This window comes from Talpa occidentalis, unplaced genomic scaffold (genome assembly GCF_014898055.3).
Source record: "Talpa occidentalis isolate TD23 unplaced genomic scaffold, MPIMG_talOcc4v2.1 talOcc4.14, whole genome shotgun sequence".
Lineage (NCBI taxonomy): Eukaryota > Metazoa > Chordata > Mammalia > Eulipotyphla > Talpidae > Talpa > Talpa occidentalis.
Genome location: NW_023601433.1, coordinates 90,506,583 through 90,519,514, shown reverse-complemented (window position 1 = coordinate 90,519,514; position 12,932 = coordinate 90,506,583). Strand labels below are relative to the sequence as shown.

General features: G+C 74.7%; 1 protein-coding gene across 1 annotated transcript in view; it reads right to left on the bottom strand.

Annotated features, from left to right (window-relative positions):
• The window catches only part of FBRSL1 (fibrosin like 1), a 32,728-nt gene that overhangs the window by 1,178 nt on the left and 18,618 nt on the right, over window positions 1-12,932 (bottom strand). Inside the window, exons 5-18 of the mRNA XM_054694684.1 lie at window positions 12,099-12,128; window positions 6,246-6,273; window positions 4,363-4,657; window positions 4,085-4,293; window positions 3,544-3,731; window positions 3,060-3,116; window positions 2,835-2,930; window positions 2,366-2,434; window positions 2,224-2,256; window positions 2,062-2,133; window positions 1,436-1,568; window positions 654-731; window positions 385-468; window positions 75-276 (exon numbers count right to left, since the gene is read on the bottom strand). Coding sequence (XP_054550659.1) covers window positions 75-276; window positions 385-468; window positions 654-731; window positions 1,436-1,568; window positions 2,062-2,133; window positions 2,224-2,256; window positions 2,366-2,434; window positions 2,835-2,930; window positions 3,060-3,116; window positions 3,544-3,731; window positions 4,085-4,293; window positions 4,363-4,657; window positions 6,246-6,273; window positions 12,099-12,128 — 1,574 coding nt within the window. The remainder of the gene's footprint in view (window positions 1-74; window positions 277-384; window positions 469-653; window positions 732-1,435; window positions 1,569-2,061; window positions 2,134-2,223; window positions 2,257-2,365; window positions 2,435-2,834; window positions 2,931-3,059; window positions 3,117-3,543; window positions 3,732-4,084; window positions 4,294-4,362; window positions 4,658-6,245; window positions 6,274-12,098; window positions 12,129-12,932) is intronic.

The window sequence follows — 12,932 nt, the reverse complement described above, 5'->3', positions numbered from 1 at the left end:
ACACTGAGGGCGCCCCTTGGGTGGAGCGGGGCCTGACCAGGGCGGGTGGGCAAGGGGTGGACGGGCCCACTCACCGCTCACGCTCCTCCCTGCACTTGTCGGGCTCCTGGTCAGGGCTGGTCAAGGCTGAGGCCCGCTCGGCATCCACGGGCTTGGGCCACAGGGGTGGTGTGGGGAAGGAGGGCGGTGCCCGGGGCCGGTCCCAGGCCTCGTGGGGGCTGGGCAGGCCGGGCAGCCCGGAGCTCTCCTTGGGGGCGAAGAGGCTGCCACCTGGAGCTGGGGGGAGGGCGCGTGAGGCCGCGGCTGCCCAGCCCCACGGGACCAGGCCTGCCCGAGGGTGGGCCAGCTCCACAGCACCGGCCGCGTGGGGCCGCGGTCACTCACCTAGTGCCGGGCTGCCCAGGCCCCCGAAGGCGTTGCTGCCCAGGCTCCCCAGGCCTCCAAAAGTGCTGGATCTGCCAAAAGGGTCTGTGGGGGACAGGGTCAGGGGCCTGTGGCTCAGTGGCCCCCATGGACCTCCACCTGCCCTTGGGTCTCCCCTGGGACTCCTGAGCCTGGCAGGAGCCCTCTCTGCCATCTGGGGGTGCCCTGCCCCCAGCCCTGAGGTCTTTGGAAGAGGCCAGCCAGCCTGCACCCACCTCAAGGGCACCTACCTGCCAGGCGGACGGCGGGCAGAAAGCTGCTGGGATGGACGGAAGGCCCAAACGTGGTGACGGCAGGGTGGGTGGCACCTGGTAAGAGGCGGGCTGCTGGGGGTACCCATTTAGAGCACTCACCAGTGGGGACGCCCCAGCTTCCTCTGGGAACCCCTACCGCCAGGACCCAAGGTGGAAGGGCGGGCGGGTGGGGGGGCGGGTGTGTGCAGACATCTGGTAAGACCAGAGGCGTGGACACACCTGCGCCCTACACTGGGTCTCTGAAGATGATGCCCTCAGCCCTGCTGCCATAGGTCCCTTGGGGCAGTGCATGGCTACAGCCTGGGGCCAACCCCGAGCCCAGGACACAGCCATCCCCGCACCACACCAGGCCAGCCAGCTCGGGACACCGGGAGCCCGGAGGCCGGCCGGGTGGGGCCCCGCGTGCAGGCAGGAGCAGGCGCGGGAGCCCAGCCGCCTCGGTAAGCCCGCTCGGAGCCGGCTGTGGGGGCCTGCAGTGCTGGGGGTGCGCGGGGCGCCCCCACCAGAGCCCCTGGGGCGCCCTGCCCCTCCCCCCACACACAAGCCGGAGAGCTGTCTCAGGGCTGAGGCAAGTCCAGGGAGGGCTCCTCACAACTCAAGCCGGGGTGGCACTGGACCCCAGTCAGCTGGTGGGGGTGCGAGGTGTCTGGAGTGAGCTGGGGGAGCAGTTTCAGGAGGTGGGAGGGGGCAGGCCCCCGAGTGAGGGCCTGGAGGCCAGCTGGGGCATCTCCCAGGGTGTGACCCGCTCCGCCCCTTACCGGAGCTGGAGAAAAGAGGCCTGGCCAAGTCCTGCGGGTAGTGGAAGCCAGTGACCACACTGGGGGCAGGGGGCCTGCTGAACAGGTCCAGCTTGCCGCCCATCTCCAGCTTGTGTGGGTCCAGCTGCATCTGCTGGGAGGGACGGGGTGTCGAGGGGCTGCCGGGGATCAGGACCCCTGTTCTGCTCCAGGCTCCCTTCACCGGTCACGGGAGCCGCCCTCGTCACCAGCAAAGGCAGGGCCCCTCCGAGCCAGGGCACGTGTCCAGGGGGGCAGGCAGCCACCCTGTGGACTCGGGAGTCCGGTCCAGAGCAGCTGCTGCGTTTCCCTCAGTGCCAGTAATCCCCGAGCCCCTCCCGGCAGGAGCCAGCCCTGCCTGCCCCCGAACGGCGCTGGTCTACTAGACGCCCCCAGCCACCTCCTCGCAGCACCTGGACGGACCAGAGCCGCCGCCGCCGCCATCGGGGGCTGGGCTCAGGACTCTGTGCTGCACCTCAGGGTCCTGCCTGCCACCAGAGCCCCAGCCCACTGCCCCCAGGGCTCCGACGCCCAGCGGAGGGCCCTCGTGGTCCCCGTCCATGTCCACCCAGGCCCCCGCCCTGGCCACTGTCCAAGCCCCAGCTCACCTTCATCTTCTGCTGGTGGCGGAAGGTCTGCCAGGCGATCTGCACGTGCATGGCACACCACCGGCCCGGCTTCTGCACGTGGGGGTGGGGGGACACTCAGCGCCGCCCACCCCGGAGCCCCACCCGCCCCCGGCGCCTGGCCGCTCCGCCTATCTTGCTCACCCTGATGGCTGCCGTCCTGTATGTGTCAGGCACCTGCCACAGCAGAGGAGGGCGCTCAGCCAGGCTCCGCTCAGGCCGGGGGCGCCCTGCCGCCTCCACCCACCTGGGGACCCGACGCCTGGGGGGAGGGGCTGACACCTACCGCGGGGCCTTTCGGGAGCAGCGTGTGGACAGTGCTAGCCCGGCCTGTCAGCTCGATCGGGCTTGAGGTCTGGGAGGGGGGAGTGCGGGCGTTGGAGAAGCGGCAAGCGCAGGAGCTGCCGGGCCGTGCCCGCCGCCCCGAGGCCAGTCCCTCACAGAACCTGCAGGCGGCCTGCCAGCAGGCCCGGCCCCGAGACCCTGCGCCGGGTCTGGCAGTGTGGACAGCCCGCTGCTGGGAGACTCCTTGCCGCCCACCTCCGCGACCCCATGGAGTGCAGGGCTAGCCCGGCAGGAAGGCCGCCCAGACTGGGGCCTGTGAGGGCCTGTGATGTCTCCCTGGAGACGGGCTGGGCAGGGAACCCTCCCTCCAGGACGCCCACCGCCCACCCCCACGGGGGGCAGGGGCCCAGCCCGGCCCAGGCACACACACACACACACACGCACGCGGCACCCCTCCCGTGCAGAGGTACCTTGGGCTGGAAAGCGCCCTGCAGGGACCCAAAGGGGCCTGGGTGTGGGAGCAGGGCGGGCAGTGCTGGGAGGGCCGGAGGGAAGGGCGGGAAGAACTGTAAGAGAAGGAGAGGGGCCTTCCAGGGGCCAGGCGGGTGCCCGGACACACCTGTGCCGGCCTGGAGGCCGCGGGGGCGCGGGCAGCAGAGCCCCTTCCCTCTCCCCTGCCCGCCCTGCGCCTCGACACTCACGCTGGAATGTCGGAAGTAGGGGCTGTCCAGCTTGGGTGTGAACTTGCCAAACTGCAATGAAAGGCCAGAGTGAGGCGCCCCGGCTCAGGCAGTGCCCCACCCGCTGCCCGCGCCAGCCTTCGCCGCGGGGGGCGTCCTGCCCGGGATACAGACGCGCCCAGCCCTGGGGCGAGGGAGCTGAAGCCGAGGGGCCCGGAGCCCGGGCTGGGGACACCCCAAACCCGGCACCTGGCGGTCCCCAAGGCAGAGCCCAGGGGAGCAGGGACTCCTCCTCCCACGGCCACCGGCTCAGGAGGGGCCAGGCCAGGAGGGGCTGCCAGGCGCGTGGCCAGCCCTCTCTGGAGACGACCTGCGGCCCCACGGCCCGCCTGGGCGCCGAGGACGCCCCGAGGCCCAGGCCAGGCCAGGCCAGCGCGCGGACAGGGGGCCGCCCTGGGAGCCCGCGGGAGGGGGCTGGGCGGCCGGCGGGCCCACGCACCGGCAGGGGCGCGGCGGGCAGCCCCGCCGGCAAGGGCGCGAAGGTGTGCTGGTGCTGGTGCTGGTGCGTGTGCTGGTGCGTGTGCTGGTGCTGGTGGAACTCGGCGCGCAGCAGCGCCCCCGCGCCCGGCCGCCCCGCGCTCTGGACCAGGAAGCGCGCGTCCAGCTCCTGCCTGAGCAGCTCGCGGTCTGCGGGAGAGGAGAGGCCGGACAGGGGGGCGCGTCGGCCGCGGCCCGGGGGCGAGGCGGGTAGTCACCTGGCACTCGCGGCGGCGGCAGGCCAGGCCGGGGGCCGCTCGCGGCGGGGGCCGAGGGAGGAGGGGGAGAGGCGGCTGCGCCCAAGTACCAATCAGGATCCCCGCGCGGGGCTGGCAGCGCGCGACGGGCGGGCCGAGCGGGACCAGCAGGCTGGCGTCTGCGGAGAGAGGGGTCAGCGCGCGCCCGGCCCCGCGCCCCCCGCCCGCAGCAGCGCGCGGGCCTCCCCCGCCGTCGGGGCGCGCCCTCCTGACCGGCCACGGCGAAGCGGGGCCCGGCGGACCTACCCGCGGGGGGTCCTGGGAGCACCAGGCCGCCGGCCGGCAGCGCGGGCAGCGTCGGGGGCGCGGCGAACATGGCCGCCGCGGGGTGCTGGTGCTGGGCCTGCGAGCGGAGCGCCGAGTGTGAGGTAGAGAGGTGCGGGCGCGGCCCGGACGGCGCCAGGGACGCGGCCTTGGCGAGCCCCAGGCCGGCGCCGCCACTGGCGCTGCTGCTCCTGCGGGGGACGGGGGCTCAGTGCCTGCGCGCGCCCTGCCCGCCCGCCCCGCGGGCCGCCCGCGCCCACCTGAGGCTGTGCAGACCCGGGTGCGCCGCCGGGCCGGGGCCGGGGCCCCGGGGGGCGCCCGCGGGGAGAGGCACGTGCGTCGGGAGCGGGGCGCGGCGCGCCGGGGTGGGGGCCTCCTTCTTGACCAGGGGGCTGGCGGGGGGCGCTGGGCTGCGCGCCGAGGGCGGGAAGGGCGGCCCGGTGCTCAGCTCGCGGCTGCGCTCCAGGCCCGAGACTTTGGGTGCTGCCCCAGCCTTGGCCTCGAGCTTGTCCCGCGGCGTGGGGCCTGCGGAGACAGGGTGGGGTGAGCCTGGGACTTCCCTGGACCCTGTGCCCAGGTGCCACTGGCTGCGATGGGGAGCACGCGGGTTGTGGAGGGACGGCCCGGCCTCCTAACCCGCCAGGGGCACACCAGGTGTGCCAGGGAGGGCGGGGCGCAGGCCCCCAGCGTGTGGTGTCTGTCACCAGCCCCCTCTGCAGGGGCTTTGCCGGAGTGACTCCTGGCGCAGGGCTCTTTCTGGAGGGCCCAGGAGACCTCAGCCCTCTTTGGACCCAGGCCCTGGGGGAGACTTTCTGAGGTCACAGCCACCCAGGCCCTCCACACCCACATTCCTCACAGCGGCTCTGAGTGGGCCCTGCCAGGTGGGTCCCCAAGGCTGCTACAAGCAGGGCCTCAGGTCACATGTCCAAGGAGTCAGGGCTGGAAGGCTGGCTGGGTGTTCTGGTGAGGACCACCCACTGGCGCGCAGCGGAGCTGGATCCTGGCGCCAAGTGTGGCTGCGGCGGCTGAGCAGAGGGACACAGCCCCTGCCTGGGGGCCCTCCCACTGCAGCACCACCTTCAGCATCCACACAGCCAGCCGAGGACGGGGGCCACGGCTGCCGGGGCGAGCCCGCCTCTGGGAGGCCACCATATGGACACCCGCGGGTCACTCCAGTAGCCTAGGCCCAGGGGACAGTCGCAGGGGCAGCAGCTCGCAGGCCTGCCCCGCCCCTCATGTGGTCTCCTGGCCTGTCCCTCCCTCTGCTCAGTTTATCCAACTGGGGGGATGGTGGCCATGGCTGCCTGTCACCCCCCATCACCTCCCCACCGTCCACACAGCTGTCTGCACGCACACCCGGCTGCTTCTCTGCGCTGGGCTGGGAGTGCGGGCGTGTCCCCTCAGGACCTGCGCAGTGACCTCGCTCAGTAGAGAGGGCCTTTGAGAAGTGACCAGGCCAAGAGACCCGGAGGCAGGGAGGGGGAGGGCAGGTGCCGGGAGGCGGGAGTGCCCCAGAGCTGGCTCCGGGCGGGGAGGTCACTTCAAGGGGCCCACCTGAGGCCACTCCCCGACAGTACAGTCCCGGGCCATGCCTCTCCCCAGGTGTCTGCCCCAGGGACAAGGGCCCACTCTGCAGTGAGATGCCGACGGGGGCAGGCCTGCCCGCCCCACCCAGCCCTCTGGGCCAGAGGGTCTCTGCAAGGGGCCTGGTACCCAGCAGGCTGGGCGCCCACTGGCCTGGGCAGCGCTGGCCCGAGTGCCCTCTGGGAGCACGACAAGCGGCACCCGCACTGCGCACGGCAGGCCCCTGGCCGGGAGTCCGGATGACGCCCACCCCACCTCTGGGGAGCACCGCTCCGGGCCAGGCCCCGGCTCTCCTGCTGCCCTCGTGGGCTGCTTGCGGGACAGTCCGCAGCAAGTCGCGGCAGCACCTGCCTCAGCTCCGCACCTGGAGCCCGAACTGCCCGCCCCGCGAGGCCCCGCCCCGCGAGGCCCCGCCCCGCGAGGCCCCGCCCCGCGAGGCCCCGCCCCGCGAGGCCCCGCCCCGCGAGGCCCCGCCCCGCGAGGCCCCGCCCCGCGAGGCCCCGCCCCGCGAGGCCCCGCCCCGCGAGGCCCCGCCTACCTGCGCCGGCTGCTGCGGGGCCGAAGAGCCGCTCGGAGCCCACGGACGCCTGGAAGAGAGGGGCGGGCGGCGGGGTCAAGTCCCGCCGGGCACGGGGCCACCCGTCCGGCCAGGGGCCAGGGCGCCGTGGGGCTCGGGCCCGCGGGCGGCGGACTCGCGCGGCTCCGGAGGCCACAGCCCCGGCGCCCCACAGGAGGGGTGCGCGGTGCCCGCCGCTGCCCGCCCGCCCCGGCGCCCGGGCAGGGCCTGCAGGGGCCGCTCGCCGCGGTCAGCAGCCCGGCCGGGGCCGGCCCCGCGGAGGGAGGGTCCCCTGGCGGGCACCGTGCGGGCGCGGCCATTCCCGGAGCCCGGGGCCGCCGGGAGCGTGTCCGGGAAGATGGGCGCGCGGGCCGCCGGCGCCCGCAGACGGCGCGGGGGAGGCGGCCCGGAGGGGACCGACTCGCCGGAGCAAATCAAACACGGGCTAGAGACGCCGGAGGCGCTCCGGGCGGGCCGCCCTCGCCAGGCCGCGCCCGACACGGGCACGTCTCCTGCCCTGAGCGCCGGGAGTCCCCGCTGCGCTCGGACACGGCCGCGCGGGCGTCCCCGGGGCGGACGGCCCCTCCGCGGAGAAGGGCGGGTGTCCGGGCACAGGCCCGCCCGGCGGCTCGCCTGCCCGCCAGGGGCTCCGCGGCTGCCCCATCGGGGCCCGCTGAGGGCCCCGCGACGCCTGCCACCCCGGCCCGCTCTGCTCCCACCCGCGATGACCCTCCACCCCTGCCCACGGGAGCCGCGGGGGGGCCGGCCAGCGCTCGAGCGGCAGCGGGCAAGTGGGGGCCGGCCCGGAGGAGGCCTGGCGGGGGCGGGGGTGCCCGTGGGTGCGCGGGCGGCGGGGGCTGGAGCGGGGCTGCCATGCCGGGCCCGCCCCCCTCCACGTTCCAGGGCCGGCTCCGCGGGCGACCCCCAGGAGGAGGCGGCGGTGGCCCTGCCCCCGGGGAGGGGGGCGGTTTCCCACCCTTCGGAGCCCCTCCCAGGCCAGGGCAGAAAGCTCAGGTCCATCCCGCCCCACACCCCGCTCAGGCTCAGGCTCGCCCAGGGAAGCCGGGGCACCCGGGGGCTGCAGGCCACACCTGCTGGGGAAGGCACCCCGGCTGGGGGAGGGCAGCAGTGCAGCCTCCAGCACCCCTCCAAAGGCAGGGGGTCCCTCCAGCTCTCTCCAGCAGGAGGGGCCTGCGGGCCCCAGGGGAGCCGCCCCGGCCGGGGGGACAGGGCCGCAGGCCCCTGATCAGGGGGGGACGGGCCCAGGGCCCCGCGCGGGGCGGGGGCGCGAGGCACTCGCGGGCGCAGCAGGGCTGCGGGGCTCGGGCCCGCGGGGGCCCGCCGGGCTCCCACTGCGTCCCGGGGCGGCGGCGGCCGCAGGTGGAGTCGCGGCGGCTTTGTGCGCGCTGGCCCCGCGGGGCGCCGGCCAGACACGCGGCGGACCCCGCGGGCCGCAGACAAAGAACTCGGGCTCGGCAGGTGAGCGCGGGGGGCGCCGGCCGGGGGCGCGGGCAAAGGCGCCCCCACGACGCCGGGCCCCTCGCAGGGGCTGCGGCCGCCCGGCGCCACGTGCGCCCGGGGGTGCAGGGCGGGGCCGGGGCTGCGCGCGCCCGGCTCCCGGGGGCACTGGGCGGGCAGCGCGCCCGGCCCCCCCAGGGCGGGCGGCGGCCCCGGAGCGCACTCACCGCCCCGCCCGCCGCGGCGCGCTCCGCGGGGGTCGCGCTGGTCCCCGGCCGCCTCCCGGCGCCTGCCCAGCCGGACCGGGCCGGGCGCTGCGGGCGGCTGCGGGCGCTGGGCCTGGGCGCCGGGGCGCGGGGCGGGCGGCGGCGCGGCGGGGCGCGGCGGGGCGGGGCGCGCGCAGCCCCGACTAATCCAGCCCCGAGGCGCGGATCTGCCGGGCCGCCCGCCGGGCCAGCTCCGCCCGGGCCACCTCGCCGGGGCCAGCTCCCCCGGGCCCCCCGGGGCCAGCTCCGCCCGGGCCACCTCGCCGGGGCCAGCTCCCCCGGGGCCACCTCGCCGGGGCCAGCTCCGGGCCAGCTCCCGCCGGGGCCAGCTCCTCGCCGGGGCCAGCTCCCCCGGGGCCACCTCGCCGGGGCCAGCTCGCCCGGGCCAGCTCCGGGGCCACCTCGCCGGGGCCAGCTCACCGGGGCCAGCTCCCCCGGGGCCAGCTCCGCCCGGGCCAGGGGCGTGGGGTCCGCGCGCGCTGGGCCATCTTGGCCCCCGACGCCCCATCCTCGCCGCCGCGACTTACGGGCGACGCTACGCCGGCTGACACCGGGGAGACTGAGGCAGGGGCGCCCCGAGAAGCCGGGCGCCGCGGCAGAAGCCCCGCTTCTGTCCGAGTCCGCCCGCCCCAGGCCTCAGTTTCACCGTCAGCAACACGCGAGGCCCCCGGGGGCGGGGGCGGGTCCTCGCGCCCCGAGGCCGGGCTCCTCTGGGGGGAAGCCGAGTGCAGAGGCGCGCGAAGGCGGGGGCTGCCGGCGCCCCCAGCCGCCTCTCTCCAGGCAGCTCCCGGCCGCCAGCCTCCAGGAGCCCCGCAGGGGCCGCTCGCACACGGCGGGGCGGGGCAGGCCGCGGCGGGGGAACGCGAGCCCCTCTCAGGCCACCGGGCGGCGGGCGCACGCGGGGTGCGTCCTGGGCAGGGTGGGGCAGGAGTATGTCCCAGCGGATCCCAGGGATAGAGGGTGCCCTTGCCGGGCCCAGGGCATCTCTGCGGGCAGAGGAGAGCAGTGGGCATGACCCCTTCGTTACGCTTGGGTTACCCCCAAACACGGCATCCTCTCTACAAGCCCTCTCCGCCCGCTTTCTGCTATAAAACAGCAAACACTAGCTCGGCCCCGCACCCAAGGCCGCTGGAGGACACCGGCGGACGCAGGAGCAAGGGGCCTGCGGGGCGCTGGACACCTGTCCTCCCGCAAGGCCTCAGCGCCGGGGCTGGGAACAGGGATCCTGGGGGAGGGCCGAGGGCCGGGCTGGGGTCTCCCCTGGCCGTAGGCCGCAGGGCCTCCAAGTGGAGGGCAGGGTGCTCACCCGCGACCCCAGCAGAGCCCAAGCGCCCCACCTGCATGCTGTGAGGTGAGAGGGCGGGCCTGTGGCCGCTCATGTGCTGACCTTGAACTGGGGGACAGTTGGGGCCAGGGGCCGCCAGCGGAGGAGGGGCAATGGGGGGTGGCTGTGGGAGGGAGCAGAAAGGGCCAGAAGCTGGGTGCCCGGAGAAGCCTGAAGAGGCCCACGTCCCTGGACGGCCGGTGCCCACTGGCCCCAGCCCAGACACGACCATGGTAACACGCAGACCCCTCCACACCCCGGTGCCATTGACGCAGGAGCAGCTGGGCGCCCACAGCAGCCCCACGTTGGCCCCCGAGTGCCCATCAGGGCTTGGGTCAGGCTCAGGGCCTGGAGGGGCGGGCAGAGGGAGAGGGGCAGTGGGTCCTCCAGCAGGGGTGGCTGAGCTGAGCCTGGGAGGAGCGGGACCAGGCCGGGGCAGGGGAAGAGCCCTCGCCCACTCAGCCGCGCAGCCAGCCTGGGGGGCGGAGCCTCGGGGTCAGAGCCCTGGGCCCGGGGAGCCGGGGCGTCTGTCCACCAACAGGAAAGGTGCCGTGGGGGCGAGAGGAGGCCTGTAAGGGGACCCTCCTCGGGCAGCAGGGTCGCAAGGGGCCAGGTCGGGGCGGGGGCAGACCAGACTGGACTGTGACTGGGCCGGCCCCACCCAACCTGGCCTGGCCAAGCCCACTGGCAGCCTCAGGTTCGGCAGGACCAGGCGTCCCCCCGCCCCAGCGGGATGCCCCCCCAGGAGCAGGAGCTCCGGCGGCAGTGTGGGTGCAGAGCTGTGGGGACGGCACAGCCCCGGCCTGACCGAGGCCTCACCAGCGGCTCGGAGCCCCGCCTCCCGGGCCAGGGAAGGCAGGTTCTGCCCAGAGAGGACAGCAGCTGAGATCAAAGTCCAGAGGGCGCGCGGCCAGGTGATGGAGAGACCCGAGGCCGGGAACCCAGGGACCCTAAATGTCAGCTCCAAACCAGACCCGCGGGCAGGGGGCACCCAGCGCTCCGCCCGGCCATGCCACAGCCACCGCATGTGAGAGACAGTGCCCCCTGGCGGCCCCCGACAGGGCATGTGTGCGGTGGGGCATGGGACGGGGCAGCCTGCCCCCTGTAAGTCCCAGCCAGGCTGGGAGTGGGGCCTGGGCGTGGACAGGCCTCAAGGCAGTGCCCAGGGCAGGCATCAGGGACGCCCCAGGGAGCCTGCCCAGGCAGTGATGGGGCCCCGCCTGGGCCGGGCCAGCAGGCAGCGGGGGCTGCCCAGCGTGCGACTGCAGCGTCCTGGCCAGAGGGGTCAGGAGCTGGGGCAGAGCTTCGCAGGGCATGAGGCTGAGGCCCGAGGCTGGATGGGCCGGAGCACCGAGGACAGGCCTGCAGCTGCCCGGCTCTGGCCCAACAAGGCCATTCAGGCCCTGCGGCCAGCAGACACAGTGCTCGCTGGGGCCAGGCCAGGCCGGGCCGGGGGACATGGAACCCACCATGCCAGGCAGGAGCCTGGCTCCTTGGGCCAGAGGCTGTGGCTGTGGAAGGGTGGGCGCACCAGTCAAGGGCAGCACCGTCCGCCTGGACCCCAGCAAGCGCTGGCGGGAGGGAAGGCCTGTGCGGTGGGGCCTGCCCACAGGTGGCTGGAGCATGGCGTGGGGGAGGGCTGGGGCACCTCCAGCCTCCCAGGGCCCTGAGGGCCGCCTGGCAGCCCAGAACCTGAGCGCTACTGGGCCGTCCACAGGGCCCAGAGCGGCAGCCGGTGAGCAGGTGAGCAGGTGGAGACGGGCAGCCAACCTGGCCGTGGCAGTGGGTGGGGCCCACCAGGCACAGAGGCAGTGCCCGGGGTCTGCAGGGAAGAGCTGTGCCTGCGCCCCCAGGCATAGGCCCACGGGATCCCAGCTTCAGCCTCTTGGCGTTCTCCAGGGCCGGGGCCTCTCCTGGCCACCTGCTGCTGGCTGCCCCCGCCCGCCTGTCCCTGTTGTGAGAGCCAAGGATGGGCCCCCTGTGGGAAGTCCAGCAGGTGGGAGGGAGACAGCCCCTGCAGGAGGGTGGCAGCCAGCCACCAGGCCGCTGGACAAGCAGCAGCAAGGTCCAGACGGGTACAGAATGACCCACCCAAAGTTTTGCGCCCACACCCGCAGAGAAGCCACCAGCCCGCAGCCCGGGCCCCAACCAGGCACGGCCACCCCCAGGCCATGGAGTGGGCCCCACAAGGTGCTGGGCAGGGGAGGGGGGCGCAGGGCCCTCTGTTGGCCTGTCTGCAGGAGCACAGAGCCGGTGGCAGTGCCCAGGACCCTGGCCGGGAGGGCGGGAGCAGGGAAGGGGACCTGGGGAGCTGCAGTGGGGGGGCTTGGGGCGAGCCGGCTGGCCAATGAGGAGGAGCTGGGTCTTCTGGCTGCCCCGCTGCAGAAGCCTGGCCAGGGGCCGTGGCCATGTGGCCACACCAGTGAGTACAGACCAGGACCTGAGGCCCATTTGTCTCTCCCTCCTGGCCGCTGGCCGGGGGCCTCTCACGCCTGCAGCCGGCGACACCCAGGCCAGCGGCACCACCAGAGCAGAGCCTGGACCCGGGTGCCCATGGTGCCTCAGTGGCCTGTCCTGTGGGACACCCCACCCGGGCCCCTGCCCCGCTGCTGCTTTGCACCAACCGCACCCTGCCAGGTGGGTGGGCCACAGGGAGCAGAACGCTAATCAGGGGCTGGGGCAACAGCCGCCCCCGGCTCACAGCACCCCCAGCGGGCACGCAGCAGGCAGTGCGGGCGAGAGACAGGCCTGCTGCGCACCCCCACCCCAGGAAGCGCATCCTGCCTTCCCGCCTGCCCGCCGGCTTACCTCGTCGTCCCCGCCGCTCTCACTGTCGCACTGTGGGGAGAGAGAGGCGAGTTGGCGCAGCCCAGCGCCACCCACATAAGCGCTGAGACCCCTCCCCAGGCCTCTCCCTGCCAGTCAGGACACAGAGCCCGGGAGGGAGCTCAGCCCCTTGGCCCTAACTTGGGCCGCACCCCCGTTTCTCCCCCAAGGTTACCCTCCGTCTGCGGACACTGAGCTGGTGGCCCCTCATCTGGAGAGCCCAGGGCCCCTCTAGGCTTCAGCTGGGCCCTGGGTATCCAGTAGGCCGGAGCTGGGCCCTGGACCCGAGTTGCACAGCCACCTCGCCGAGCCTCCCGGGCAGGAGCTCCGCTCCCCGTGCTCAACTCGTGCTTCTGCCCAGGCAGACCGCAGCCGGGGAGCCTGGGGCGCGGGGGGACTGCCACCCCTCCACGGCGACCAGCAGGCACACGCGGGCAGGGCCCTGTGAGGTCGGGCGAGGCAGAGCTCAGCCCCGGGGCCATGCCACCCACAGGGCCACCAGAGCAAGCCCGGGTGTCAGGGGTCAGCCACGAAAGGCCACTCCTGTCTCTGGTGTGAGCGGCCTCCTGAGCTCCTGCTCCCGGGCCAGCCGCCGGGGCGGGGCTCACTGCACCTCACTGTGCCCCACCCCATGCATGCCGCCTCCACTGTGCAGCGCCAGCCTTGTCAGCCACGGGGCCTGGGTTCAGCGCTTGGCGTCACTGACTCGGGGCTGACTTGGCGTCACTCGCTCTCGGGGCTGGCGCTGGCACGCGGGCTGCACGAATCTTGATTTGATTTTCAGACGAAAATTTTTTTCTGTTGTTGTGTGTCCAG